Source organism: Trachinotus anak, unplaced genomic scaffold (assembly GCF_046630095.1).
Source record: "Trachinotus anak isolate AG129_WGS33_773 ecotype Australia unplaced genomic scaffold, CSIRO_AGI_Tana_v1 ptg000026l, whole genome shotgun sequence".
Lineage (NCBI taxonomy): Eukaryota > Metazoa > Chordata > Actinopteri > Carangiformes > Carangidae > Trachinotus > Trachinotus anak.
The window spans coordinates 13,220,741-13,235,297 of record NW_027273877.1 but is presented as its reverse complement, the minus strand read 5'-3'; the positions used below and the strand labels follow the sequence as shown (position 1 = coordinate 13,235,297).

General features: G+C 44.3%; 1 protein-coding gene across 1 annotated transcript in view; it reads right to left on the bottom strand.

Moving 5' to 3' along the window:
- LOC139609966 (NACHT, LRR and PYD domains-containing protein 12-like) overlaps positions 1 to 12,793 on the bottom strand; it is a 47,053-nt gene extending 34,260 nt beyond the window's left edge. Inside the window, exons 1-2 of the mRNA XM_071465038.1 lie at positions 12,671 to 12,793; positions 11,145 to 11,506 (exon numbers count right to left, since the gene is read on the bottom strand). Of these exons, the coding sequence (XP_071321139.1) occupies positions 11,145 to 11,506; positions 12,671 to 12,793 (485 nt within the window). The remainder of the gene's footprint in view (positions 1 to 11,144; positions 11,507 to 12,670) is intronic.
- Positions 12,794 to 14,557: the final 1,764 nt, after the last annotated feature.

Sequence of the window (14,557 nt, the reverse complement as noted above, 5' to 3'; positions counted from 1 at the left end):
TGAAGTTAAACAGACACAGTAACTGTCCTGCTGGAGCCTGTTTCTTCCTGTCTCCACCTGTGTGCCTCACCTTCCTGTTCCAGTCCTTTCATACGACACTGATAAGAACTTTGAGCTCTTTGTGACCTGCTGAGTCTTCTGCCACTGGAGTCCGTCCACTTCAAGCTTCATCATGAGCTGTGTTCAGAGATGCTCCTCTTGTAAGTGGCTGTCTGAACCTCTGTCATCACTGAGCTGCTTCACCACAGAGCTGCTGCTCACTGGATGGTTTCTGTTCCTGCAGGAGATCAGCAGCTGCTCAGCTCTTCAACCCACCAACAGTCAGAGTCACTGAGCTCTGTTTGGTCAGGAGGCAGGAGAGGAAGTGATTGGCTCAAGGGAATCACCAACCAGCCAATCAGCAACAAGTTGTCAGTCTGGGTGCAGACCATGAAGTTTCAGAGCATGGTTCAGATTAAAGCAGATAATCACTCAGGTGAGCAGGTGAGTGTGAGTGAAGGCCGGTGCAGAAACCGTGGAGCTGCTTCACTCTGTCCTGACACATGAAGACTGACAGACTCTGCAGGACAGGTGGTCCCTCTGGGCAGCAACAGGTTAAACATGGCTCTAAAATGTTTTTCAATTCAACTTTATTGATATAACATATAGATAACATACATAAAATATGTCCTACAAACACTTTGGCCAAAGTGATTCACACAGGATTAAAACTTCTGAGTGACTTTGGAAACATTTCTTATTTCTTCCTCGAAAGATCTGAGGCTAAAGTGATCCCAAATATGTGATTAGTGTTTTCATTTGTTTGCTGAGACCAAACACAAAGTGTAGATTTTCTCTTGCTGCTTTTAAAAGGTTTTTACACATCCATGTGTTAATGTTAGTGAGACAGGTGATGAGAGAGAGCAGTGCAGTGGAGTCATTTGGGGAAACAGAGATGTACAATTGTGTATCATCAGCGTACAGATGGCACCCAATATGGTGATGATTGATACTGTTTCCCAATGGGAGCAAATATAGTGATAACATGACTGGGCTGTGAATGGTTCCTTGAGGAAGACCATATTCAGTACTGTGGGGCCCCTGAGGATATTCACCATTCCTATGGCTGTTTCATTAAAGAATAAATCAGACTTAAACACGGTCAGAGACCGGCTCATTTCTCATTTACCACTTTGATTACAGCACTCTCTGTGCTGTGGGTTGCTGAATAACCAGATTGGAACTTTTCTAAAATGTTATTGGTTAAATGTGAGTGGTTGATTATAAACAATTTTCTCTCAAAGAAATGTGTCTGGAATGATTTAACTGGCAGTCCAGATTGATCATTGACATTTTAAAAGCAGTAGGTTTCCTGAGTTCAGAGGACTTTATTAGTCTTGTTGTTCCTTAGGAGAGAGTAAGGCAGCAGATTGGTTGACATCATAGCTGGGAGCCCATGACAGTTTGTGTGTTAATATTTGCTATGCTGGCTCTAACAAAAATGTTTCCTTTAAAACTGTGCTGAGATTTTCTCAGTTGAAAGTTGAGTTAGACTGAGAGCAGGTGGTGGATTTAAAAGATGATCAACTGTAGAAAAGAAAACTGTGGTTATTTTGGTTTTCTGAATTAATCGTCTCTCTTTCCTGACGACGTAACTGTTAATTAAAACCCTATGTTTAAAAATATACAAGTGAACATGTGATTTGCTTTTCCTCTGTCCTCTCTCAGCTTTTCAACAGCTTCTTTTTCCATGGTGATTCGATTTGTGGTGTTTTTTGATCAGGAGAAACTGTATCTAAAGAGAATCTTAAATTATCATTGGAAGCAACAAGGTCATTGAATAAGTCAGTAGTGGATGGAGGAAATGTGTTCAAATGATTTGCTAATTATGGTCATTGATAATGCTGCACTTCACATCAACAGTCTCTGGATGTAAAAACAGTCGTGTTAAACAAAGACGAGAAACAAGTGAAATGCCAACATTAAAACCTCTAGTAATCAAAGCCCAGAGTATTTCTGTGGATCAGCTGTGAATGACAGCCAATGAGAGAAGAGAGGAGCTGATGAAGATGATGACGTTCTCACCAGCCCTGGGTTTTACCTCTCAGGCTGAACTAAATCTCTGATTGGTGGAGGTTGTTCTGGCTCCTGAAACTCTACTGCTCCCCTCACTGTGTCGGTAAAAAATTTAAACTACATTTGTATTTACACTGAATTATTATTCTGCTACAAACAGCAGAACTAAACACCAGTCAAATATAAGGCTATAAAGAACAGGAAGTAAATATAAAAACATTATTTACCATACAGAAGGATTTAAAGTACTATTGATTATTACTATTGAATGATTAATTTAACCAATGATACTCGTTGACTTATCATTCAGATATATAGACATGCTCATATAAAAGACTGGGAGATATGGCTAAAAACCTCATATCTCAACAGGCTTAAGAGAAGCAGTAAATGTGCAATAAAATACAATACTATGAAAATGTAACAGTAACATAATGAGTAGATTTTAACTTTAACTTACTTTTTACTTTTATCTTAAAACATTTAAACTTCTACTATCGTAAAACCGTTTTTGGTTTCTATTCACTGCAGGGGCTGGTTACAAATATTTAGCAGATTCAACATTATGAATATGATAATTTACTATAATTTCTATAAAGTATTATTGAATACATCAATAAGATGGAGGATAAAAACAACATGTTTCTCCTGTACAATAATATCTGGTAAAGTTCAGCTGAAGAACATGAGGCTTCAACGTCTGAGTCAAACTAATCTTCAGAGTTCAAGTCATTTTACTGTGAAATTCCCTCTTTGTGAAGCTCAACAAGGAAACTGTTCAGAGCTGAACTTGATGAGCTTTAAGTCCAGAGACACTGATGATGCTCTGTCAGATCCAGAGGAACACACAGGGATGATGGTGGACTGGACTCTGTGTGTGACAGTGGAGCTGTTCTCAGATCAGTTCAGACTGCAGCACTGAGAGTCATCTCCACTTCTTCTGGTTCCTCTGTCAGTCACTGCTGGATCAAGCTCTCTTCTCCACTCTCACCTGTAGAAAGGCCTCCATCTGTGTAGAGAAGAAGAAAGCAGAGGAGATGAATCAGTGTTTACAGAGACTCACTTCATCAGTCAGTGATGCAGCAGGGACTTCAGTCCTGTTCAGACCAGATGTGCAGCAGCTGCTTCCTCTCAGCTCTCATGTTAACGTGTTGGAGTGAACACACTGAGCTGGAAGCTCACAGACCTGCAGAGACGTTCAGCATCAAGTCTGTTCACTCTGCACATTTCACTCAGTCCACAGTGGAAACAAAGTGCTGAGTCAGCAACAGGTCAGTGATGGATTCACTCCTGTTACCTGTCAGCTGATGTCACTTTAAACACAGAGTCTCTGTGTGTTGATCAACATGTGAGCTGCTTCTGAAACATCACCTGACCGAACATGGAGGCTGTCACTAAGAGCCAGGGACCGTCAGGCTCCATCACACTGATCTCAGAGCTGTGACACAGAGGAAACTGATCAGCTGTTTAGTGTTGAAACCAGAGAACAAACAGTCTCAGATCAGATTGGACAGTTTGATGAATGAGGACACTGTCTCTGTCCATCTGTGAGGCTGTCAGCTGGAATCAGCTTTATTTCCTGTACACATCAACACAACAACAACAGTCGTCTTCACATCAACTCACACACATGATCACAACAAGCTTCTGGCTGCTCTGATTGGCTGACTGTTGTCTCTCTCTCTGTCTTTCTGTCCAATCCTGAAGCCTGTCCCCGTTCTGGAGGTTCACAGGTTGGAGGTTCACAGGAAACACTGGATCTTTGCTCTGATACTAACTGTGTTTAGTACAATACTGCTGAGAGCAGCATGGACTGACTCCGCCCCTCTACTGACCTCAGAGTCTCCAGTCTACAGTCTGGACTCTTCACGAGACCACGGAGATCCTTCAGGTCTGAATCCTGCAGGTAGTTCCAACTCAGATCCAGTTCTCTCAGATGGGAGGGGTTGGACTTCAGAGCTGAGCCCAGAGAAGAACAGCTGATCTCTGACAACCTGCAGTCCCTCAATCTGAATAAAGAATCAAAGATGCAGATCAATGATTGATAATCAATCAGATTTGTCCTGATCAATGACCTTTGTCTAAAATGAGTAGAGTGACTTTGTCCTTCTGTTATTGTGGATCATCATCATGTCAGTACAACACAACATTGTCAACACAACAGTTGTGTGTGTTGTGTCACAGATGAAAACACACACACAGTTTGATCAAACAGACATTAGTCCTGACACTTCACTGAAATCGACTGAAAAAAAGAAGATTGTTTCTTCACTTTCTTTGGACAAATATTAGTTGTGAGGATCTTGTGTATGTTGTTGTGATAAAAATGAATTGACTTGAACAACTAACACTGGACATTTTCTCCAGTGGATTTAGAAAACATGAGTCCTCTGACTGAGAGAAATACGAGTGTGTGAGCTGTGAAGGTTGAACTGAAGTGAACAGACATTATTCATGACAAGTGAGTGAAATGAGCTGAAACTGAAGAATCATTCTCAGTCTGAGAGAAGAACAACTGGAAACATGAGACAACAACTATTTACAATGTCATTCATTCATTCACAGTCAATGGATTCAACTTGTGTGTGAAGCTTCATTAGCTGTGGATTCAAGATATAAAATCTACAACAGTGAACTGACCTCAGAGTCTCCAGTCTACAGTCTGGACTCTGCAGAAAACCACACACACCCTTCACTCCTGGATCCTGCAGGTTCTGATTGTAGCTCAGGTCCAGTTCTCTGAGATGGGAGGGGTTGGACTTCAGAGCTGAGACCAGAGAAGAACAGCTGATCTCTGACAAACTGCAGCTGATCAATCTGAATAAAGAATCAAAGATGTGAGTTTAGGAGACAAAGTTCCTGCTTGAAACCACAAAGAGTCAAACAGACAAAGTAAAAACAGCTCTCATTAATATTCATGACAACATGCTGCTGCTTCAATAAAGACGTAGTGACTCCACCTCTCCACCTGTGGCTCCATCTATACAAACTCATGTTGTGCAGATTCTACTAAAGATCCTCAAGTTTCCAAAGACAACAAACATGTCAGGCTGAAGTTTGGAGACATGAGAACAAATGTATAGAAATATATATTAAATTCACTAGTTGATGGAACGGCAGAGACACAGACACCTGGTGACTGAGCTCAAATATTTAACACAGTCAAACCTACAGGATTTAAAGTGATGAAACAACCTGTTGCTATGACAACTTGGCCACAGAGCCTTATAAAAGTGTTGGGACCATCAGCTATTGATTATAGATCAGTTATTGTCTGACAGATTCAATGTGTTTCTGTTGGTGTTTTAAAAAGTCATGAGGTGAAAGTTGAAGAGAAACAGTCACTGGACTAAAAGCAGAGAAGAAGAAAACAGACTTTACCATGAAGATCCTCAGTGTGGATCAGTATAATATCAGCCTCATGTCTGCAGCTCAGTGTCAACACAACTTTCACATCACATTCATCTCAGCACAGAAAGAAAACATGGAGTCTGACCTCAGAGTCTCCAGTCTACAGTCTGGACTCTGCAGAAAACCACACAGACCCTTCACTCCTGGATCCTGCAGGTCCTGGTTTCCACTCAGGTCCAGTTCTCTCAGATGGGAGGGGTTGGACTTCAGAGCTGAGCCCAGAGAAGAACAGCTGATCTCTGACAAACTGCAGCTCCACGATCTGAATAAAGAATCAAAGATGTAGATCAATGATTGATAATCAATCAGATTTGTCCTGATCAATGATCTTTGTCTAAAATGAGTAGAGTGACTTTGTCCTTCTGTTATTGTGGATCTTCATCATGTCAGCCTTCTACACACATCATCCAAATGTCAGCACAACATTCATACAGCTGTTGATGTGAACACAGGTTGATCAGCTGCTGCTGACCTCAGTTCAGTCTGTAATCAGAGGAGAATCAGAGGATTCACGTCTGTTTAGTCTGTTCCCTCTCTGACACTACAGACATCAGCACAGAAACAAAACACTGAGGACGTGAACAAACAGTGAGAACTCAGTCACACTGTTCAGAACAAACATGGTGGAGCAGCTTCAATGTTCCAACGTCACCAAACAACTGCACAATGTCACATTTACAGGAGGAGGGAAAAGATTTCTCTGTGTCCACATCTTTAAAGAAGACCTTGTGTCACTGTTGAGAACTTGAGGAGGACGAGTGCTCGGCCTCAGTCTACCACCGGTGTTACAGCCCATTCTGTGAGCCGTCAGATTCTGTGACCTGCAGCAACAACCAGTTCACCTTCAGGTAACGTTCAGAGCCTCCTGCTGGAAAACACCAAAGATTTATTCAGCTGATCTTCACTGAATGAGGAAGTAGAATTCATCTGATTTTCACATCAACCCCCCAGTGAGGGGCAGACTGAGTGAGGACGGGGTTAATGAAGGTCACAGAGCAGAGATCCAACCTGTGATCACAGTCCTACAACCCTTCAGCTCAGCACAACGTCCGCGGTTTAGGTCTGATAGTTGATGAACAGAGTTTCTCTGAGTGTCAGTGTCAGTCTGCTCTGGTAACTGCTCCTGAACCACAGTCACATGACCACTTGTGTTATTCATGTGATTAGAAGAAGCTCCATTCTTCAAGATCAAGTCTGAGCTTTTGTTGTGTTCACACACAATCAACTAGATATGACATGAAGGACACCTGGAGCGCTTTGAGTTCACAGTGCACAGGTTCAGAGAAGCACAACGTGGACTTGAAGAGAACAGAAGTGAGAGCAGCTCAGTTCAGGTAACAGGGACCAGACTGATCTGCCAACAAAACCCCTACAGCCAACCTCCCCTGGAGCTCAGCTTTCAGAGCAGGCTCCTCTGCCTCTGCTGCCAGCTCTGTGTATCTGAGCTGTTTCCTCTCAGAGGCCGTTTCTCCTGCGTCCTCCCATGGTACTGTCAGCTCCACAACATACACAAGCTGCTGTGTTTCTGACCACAACACAACATCTGCTCTCAGATCAGTGGCAGCTGTCTCCTGAGGAACTAGGAGCTGTTTTCCTGGATCTCCTCTGATTGGCCAGTCCCTCCCTGCCTTCAGCTGCATCACGCCTGTTCAAAGCTGCTTCCTGAGTCCTTCACCCTCACCAACAAATCAAATCCATCTTGTCTCCTTCTGCCTCCAGTGAGTTCACCTCTGAGCTCTGACTCTCAGTGGCTGCTGGGAGACACCTCAGCACCTGCTGATGTCTCCAGGTGTGTGGGCCTGGAGACAGGCTTGTTTTAGCCCCTGATAGAAGGAGCCACATGAAGCTCCACCTGAACACAGAGGACATGTTGGCTCCTCACCTGTTTATTCACTATGATGTTGGGGAGGTGGGAGCTGCTCATAAATTGCTCCCAGCATCAATCTAATCCTTCCTGCCTCCATGTCCCAGCTGAGTTTCCTCTTGTCTCCACTTTCCCGCCTCAGCCACTGGCCCTGCTTTGATCTGGTTTGTGTTGCAGTCTGAAGGTCTGTGGCTTCCCATGATGCTGCAGTGCTGACATCAACACACAACAACAGCTGCAATATGTGTTGGTTGCAGAGAGCTGCAGCTTTGCTGGTGTTCAGATCAGCAGCAGCAGCAGAAGATCTGTGAGACTGTTGCAGTTTGATTCTCATCAACTTTCTGATTTTAACATCAAACTCTGTCAATTCTCTGATGCTCTGAATCACAAACACTGTGACTGCTCTCATCCAGGGGCCGAGTGGGACCCTTCATTTTACCTGGAGATCACCAGTCCCAGCTGTTAATAACACACAAAGACAAACAGCAGCTAACACAAGCACAGGGCTGCTGCCCAACAACTAGCAGCTAGCTATACTAGCCACATTTACTATGAGCTGAGCTAGCAGCTAGCTACAACGCCCCTGCTTAGCATTTCAGCTGCCGGCTCTTTACTGGATGTTGAATCTCTCTGTGATTGTGGAACATTTCTCTGCTTCCTCCTCCAGTATTTGTTCTTCTTCATTCTTCTCTGCTCCACCTTTCTCCTTCTCTTTCTGCTGCTGCTTCAAACCAATGTGAACAGTGAACACACACGTTCCCTGATAACACCAACACGTCTCTGATGACTCTGTACCAGCCCCACTTCACAGCTCTTATTGGTCAGCAGCTGACCAATCACAGATCAAGGCACACCGGGGTTGAACCACCTAAGGAGGGGCCGCTCATTTACCCCCCTACTGCAAATATAGACTTGGTAGTGTCTGACGTGCTGGGAGAGACCAAGTGGCAACCCACCGTGACCTCACCCATTGGTTTGCGAGTTACCGTTTTGAAGCCTCGAGTTTGCAATTTGGCCACCGCCATCTTGGTTTTTTGAAAAACCAGAAGAAGAAGAAACCAAAGGGACTGCTCTTGATTGACAAGCCAAAATGTGTCAATCTTACGTTAGCCACGCCCCAATGCATACCCTACTTTATCGTCTATAAAGTAGGGTATGCAGTAGTGTGGTGCTGCATTTTGCACCCTTTAATGCAGCTCCAGGCTTGACTCCTCCCCTCAGCCAATTCTCTAATCAGGGCCAAATAAAAGGCAGCTGGGAGACATGCTCACCCTCTGCCTCCAACGTCCATTTTTATATACAGTCTATGGGAGAGACAAGAGGCTGCGAGGCTCAGTTCAGGCTGCAGGATGGTGCAGCGAGGTAGACCACTTTTATATAACACAATATTATTAGTCTACACAATAATCAGTCTGGCCCCGGCCCCTAAACGGCCCCCGGGGATTCTCCTGACCCTCCCCATCACCACTCTGCTCCTGGTCTCATCTTCCTTCTTTCTCTTCACTGGCTGATTTTTTAAATCCTCACACAGAAATCCTGAAAATGAACCAACCAATGAAAAACTGGAACTTCACACATTTGAACTGAATATAAAACTACAACAGCTCCAGTCAGTGAACTGACCTCAGAGTCTCCAGTCTACAGTTTGGACTCTCCAGTCCAGCACACAGCTGCTTCACTGCTGAATCCTTCAGGTTGTTTTCATCCAGGTCCAGGTGTCTCAGATGGGAGGGGTTGGACTTCAGAGCTGAGGACACGACTTCATAGTGAGTCTCTGAGAGTCGACAACCAACAAGTCTGTGATGAGAGATAATATAAAATGTGTTAGAATAAAATCAGACAGTTTGTAATAAAAGACACTGAAGTTAAAATGCATCTGATGAGAAAAGATGATGATGTGATGAACATCTGCTCTTCACATCTGTGGCTCAGCTCATCTGATCTGATTGTGTTTGACATGAAACAATAATTCTCATCACTCTCTCTCAGACCTGCAGAGTTTCATGGGAATCTTTGTTGTGCAGATGAAGGAGGGAAAATGATGTTACATTTCTGCTTCCATCATATGATTTGATCCAGAGACAGAACCTTGTTCAGAAAAACAGTTTTATTCTCCAGTGTTTTTAAACTGACTCCAGATTGCTTGGCTCTGCTGCCTCTCTGTAGAAGTCAACACACACCACTGCATAAAACACATCTGGCTCATTGTGGTGAATCAGTGGCAGCGCCCACGTTGATCCATGAACAAACTGTCCTCAGTAAAACACTCGTGATCAACACTTAGTGGACTCTACAGTTACAACCTGGAAGTGTGTGTGTGTGTGTGTGTGTGTGTGCACAGCTCTACAGTGAAATAAGATTTTCCTCATTTGTTCTTGTTCTTGTGTTTCAAATACATGGGCCAGACATGTCCATCAAACAGGCCGATGGGGTCTGGCACCAAGTAGTTCCTCGAGCACCTCCCCTTTTTTCATTCTTCATATAGGATGGAAATAAAGAACATTTCCACACCGTGGCATCCCTACTCCAGAACATTTCTCCTGAGGTCAACTCAGTCAACAGTTCAATCTAATCTCTGTTTGCTGCCTGGTTTTCACAGAAGGTCCTCACAGAAACATGACACTGAGCTCTGGTGTGTAGAAGAAGACTGAATCCTCCCATTCTGCTCTGATAGATTCACACCTGTGTTCTTGGCTGAAGCTGAACATTTCCTGATACGACTCTCCTCTACAGCAACAAGAGAGAAAACACCTGGGACTTTCTGTCTCATTCAACACAATCTATGGAAAGACTTTAAAGCTCCACCATGAAACTTGAAAAAACACAAGTTCACGCTTCAACATGAAAAGTTCAATAATCAATAAAGCTCAGCCTTGATCAGTTCAATACACTCAGGGGTTTACATCTCCACTCTTGGCGTCCCCTAACATCCTCCATGCTCATCATGACTTCAGTCATCTCTGGACAATGATTCAGGTCTTATACAAACTTTACTAAACACCTGCTAGAACCTGCTCATTAGAGCTTCACTGCATTCACTGTTCACTGTCAAACACTGATGACTGTTGTCATAGAAACCTCATGAGTCCTGAATACAGACCTCCACAGATTCATCACTGCTCTCCTGTAACACTGTCACAATGGACAGTTTCAACAAAGCTGAACCAGAGACGACATCTTTTTTCATTGACACATTCTTCTTCCTCAGAAAAACCTGCTGCCTACATTACCCACAATGCATCTCAACCACCAACCCTCAGATGTTAGGTTAAGGTGTGTTATGCAGCAGAGATGAGGGGGGGGCTACAGAGGTCTGGTGTCTTATTCAGACTCCACCCACATTGACTCAGATGACATCACCCGAGGACATTTATCAGACTGCACAGCTGGAGACACTAAAGGTTTAATACTACTGTTTTCTCAAATGGAGGTGTCCTTCCCAACACCTGGAAACACCTGGAAACACACTCTGAGGTGTAAGATCAGTGGAGCTGCTTTAATTAGTTTGATCAGGTTTGAATTAAACCAAAAAGATTCAAAACAACAAATCAATGAGGCATCCAACAATTATTACAAATAAACAAAACGAATGTTTTTATGAACTTTACAGCAACAATCACAACCAACTGAAACATCTACATTTTGGTGCTCACAGCATTTACAACACCTCCAGAAAAAACACAACTGACCTTTGATCGTTTCAAAGTAAAACTAAGAATAATGAGAATAAATGAAAACTGTGTTTATCTGAATTTGACTCAACTACTGATCTAATCTACTGATTGATAATTATATTGATCATGTCTGGACTCACCGAGCCTTCCTGCAGTTCCTCACAGCTGGGATCAGTCTCCATCGTCCCTCCACTGATGTGTTGTACTTGTCCATGTCCAACTCATCCAGAACCTCCTCTGACATCTGCAGCATGTAGGCCAGAGCTGAGCAGTGGATCTCAGAGAGTTTCTGCTCTGATCTGGTCTCTGAATTCAGGAACTCTTGGATCTCCTGATGAACTGAGTGGTCCTTCATCTCCATCAGACAGTGGAAGATGTTGATGCTTCTGTCAGGAGAGATTTCATCACTGTTCATCTCCTTTAGGTTTTTGATGGCTCTCTGGATGGTTTCTGGACTGTTCTCTGTCTGACCCAGCAGACCTCCTAAGAGTCTCTGGTTGGACTCCAGAGAGAGGCCATGAAGGAAGCGAACAAACAGGTCCAGGTGACCGTTTTTACTTCTGAGGGATTTCTCCATGGCTGCCCTCAGGAAGACATCCAGGAATAAGTCACTGTCATCATCATCGTAGGAAAACGAGTCATCGTCATCACCGTACCTGTTGTCATAATTCCAGGTTTTTCCCAGGAAGTTCTCCAGGACCTTTCTCTTCCTGTTGGTGTAACAGTGGAACATGTAGACTGCAGCCAGAAACTCCTGAATGCTCAGATGAACAAAGCAGTAGACTGTTTTCTGGAAGATCACACTCTCTCTTTTGAAGATCTCAGTACAGAGTCCTGAGTACACCGAGGCCTCTGTGACATCCAGACCACACTGCTCCAGGTCTTCTTGGTAGAACATGATGTTTCCTTTCTCCAGATGTTCAAACGCCAGCCTCCCCAGCTTCAGAAGAACTTCCCTGTCAGCCTCCATCAGCTCCTGTGGACTCGTCTCATGTCCTTCATCATACTTGAGCTTCTTCCTCTTTGTCTGAACCAGCAGGAAGTGTGAGAACAGGTCAGTCAGGGTCTGGGGCAGCTCTCCTCTCTGCTCTGTAGTCAACATGTGCTCCAGAACTGTAGCAGTGATCCAGCAGAAGACTGGGACTTGACACATGATGTGGAGGCTCCTGGACTTCTTGATGTGTGAGATGGTTCTGCTGGACAGCTCTTCATCACTGGATCTCCTCCTGAAGTACTCCTCCTTCTGGGCATCAGTGAAGCCTCGTACCTCTGTTACCCTGTCAACACATGTAGGAGGGATCTGATTGGCTGCTGCAGGTCTGGAAGTGATCCAGACCAGAGCCGAGGGAAGCAGGTTCCCCAGGATGAGGTTTGTCAGCAGCAGGTTGACTGATGACGTCTGTGTGACATCAGACACAACCTCCCTGTTGGTGAAATCCAGTGAAAGTCTGCTTTCATCCAGGCCGTCCAAGATGAACACAACTTTACAGACAGCCAGCTGCTCTGCTGTGACCTTCTGTAATGTTGGATGGAAAACATGGAGCAGCCTGAGAAGACTGTACTGCTGCTCTCTGATCAGGTTCAGCTCCCTGAATGAAAGCAGAACCAGCAGACTGACATCTTGGTTCTCCAAGCCCTCTGCCCAGTCCAGACTGAACTTCTGCACTGAGAAGGTTTTTCCAATGCCAGCGACGCCGTTGGTCAGAACCACTCTGATGGGTCTCTGTTGGTCAGGTAAGGTTTTAAAGATGTCCTGACACTTGATTGGAGCGTCATGGAGGGTCTTCATCTTGGAAGCTGTCTCCAGCTGCCTCACCTCATGTTGGGTATTAACCTCTTCACTCTGTCCCTCTGTGATGTAGAAGTCAGTGTAGATCCTGTTGAGGAGGGTTCCACTTCCTGTTCCATCACTTCCTTCAGTCACACGTTCACATCTGCTCCTCAGACTGATCTTATGTTGATCTAAAACCTCCTGCAGACCACTATCTGCTGAAAGAGAAGAGACAATGTCAGACTGAAGACAGAGAATCTGAGAATCTGCTGATTATTTTCATCAGCTACAGAAAAACTAAAGAGCAGCAAAGAAAAGCTTTTTAATGTTGTGCTTTTTAGAATCATCTGAAATGTCAGTGCTGTGTGATAGAACAACTGACACTGGTTTCAGAAATGAAGACATCAGCAGACACATGTTCAGTCTCACTTTGTACAGTGCTGCTCTGACTGGCTGTCTGCAGTCCAGGTCTGGTTCTAGGTTTTTGTCCACACTGGGGACAGGAGGGGTCTCCTGAAGACCCAGACTGGTCCCAGTATGAGGTGAAGCACTGTCTGCAGAACCAGTGTCCACAGCTGGTAGAGACTGGATCCTTCAGGACGTCCTGACACAGAGCACAGCAGGACAGCTGCTCCCCCACAGAGACACCACTCCTCTTCCTCCCTCTGTGAAGACATGTCTTCATCACTAACATGTCACAGTCAAATATGTCTAATAACTGAATCATCTTCAGCTCAGTTTACAGTAGAAACTGTCTCTTACTGTGAGTCTGAGGGTCCAGGTTCAGGACTGAAGAATGGAGGAATAAACTCTTTGGACCATTCACTCTTCATAGACAGACAGCTGGATCCTGGAGACTCTGCTCTCAGTCTGTGGTTCTGACCTCTGCAAACACAAACATGTTTTTATTCATATCACATGGATCACTGATCAATTCTCTGATGACAGAGTCATTGTGGGAACTCTCAGCTGACGTCCTGCAGTGACGTCACCATCCAGCACCGCACACTGTACTGAAGGATGGAAGCAACACAGCAGCATCCAGAAACAACACTGTTGTGTCAGTCAGTCATTAAATGTGTCCAGTCTCCAGCTGTTGATGACCTGTCTCACATCAGCTCTGAAGAAGCAGAGTGATATAAAGGTAAGATGAGAGGATCAGATGTCTGTGACCCCGACACTGCCACTGCCACAAATGAAGACAAAACAACATCCTGACTAAAACTAATGGCTGCTGATGTGTCTGCTCTTCTTCTCCATATTGATTCTTTCTCTGGAGTTCAGCTTCATTTCACACAAGGAGGCCTGTGTGTTTCTACATGACTGTGACAACAGCAAACACCACATCCTGCTGCAGGCTTCATCTGACCATCACACAACTTCACTGACAAACACACAGTTTGTCAGAGTTACATCTGCACAGATATCAGTGATGGTAAAGACAGTCTTGTGTGTAATTAAAGGATCATTCTGCTGTTATTCTACATGTTTGTTCTTGACAACAAACCCCATGAAAAGAGCCAAACCAACAGTGTGTGAGTTCGTCTCTCAACACTTTGTGACTTCCCTCCTCTGTCTGTGGCTCTCAGCTCTGAGCCCATTGGTTCCTTCTGAAGACTTCGGGCCTATTTTAACCATCTAGGCTCATGGAGCCAGAGCATTTAGGACGTGTCCTCATCCACTCTAATTAGTTTAACAGTGGACAAACAGTCACAGCACCAGGCGCATGCTTCAAACAAGTTGTAATTAGTCTCTTCAGTCATCATGTATGTGTTTTGGACA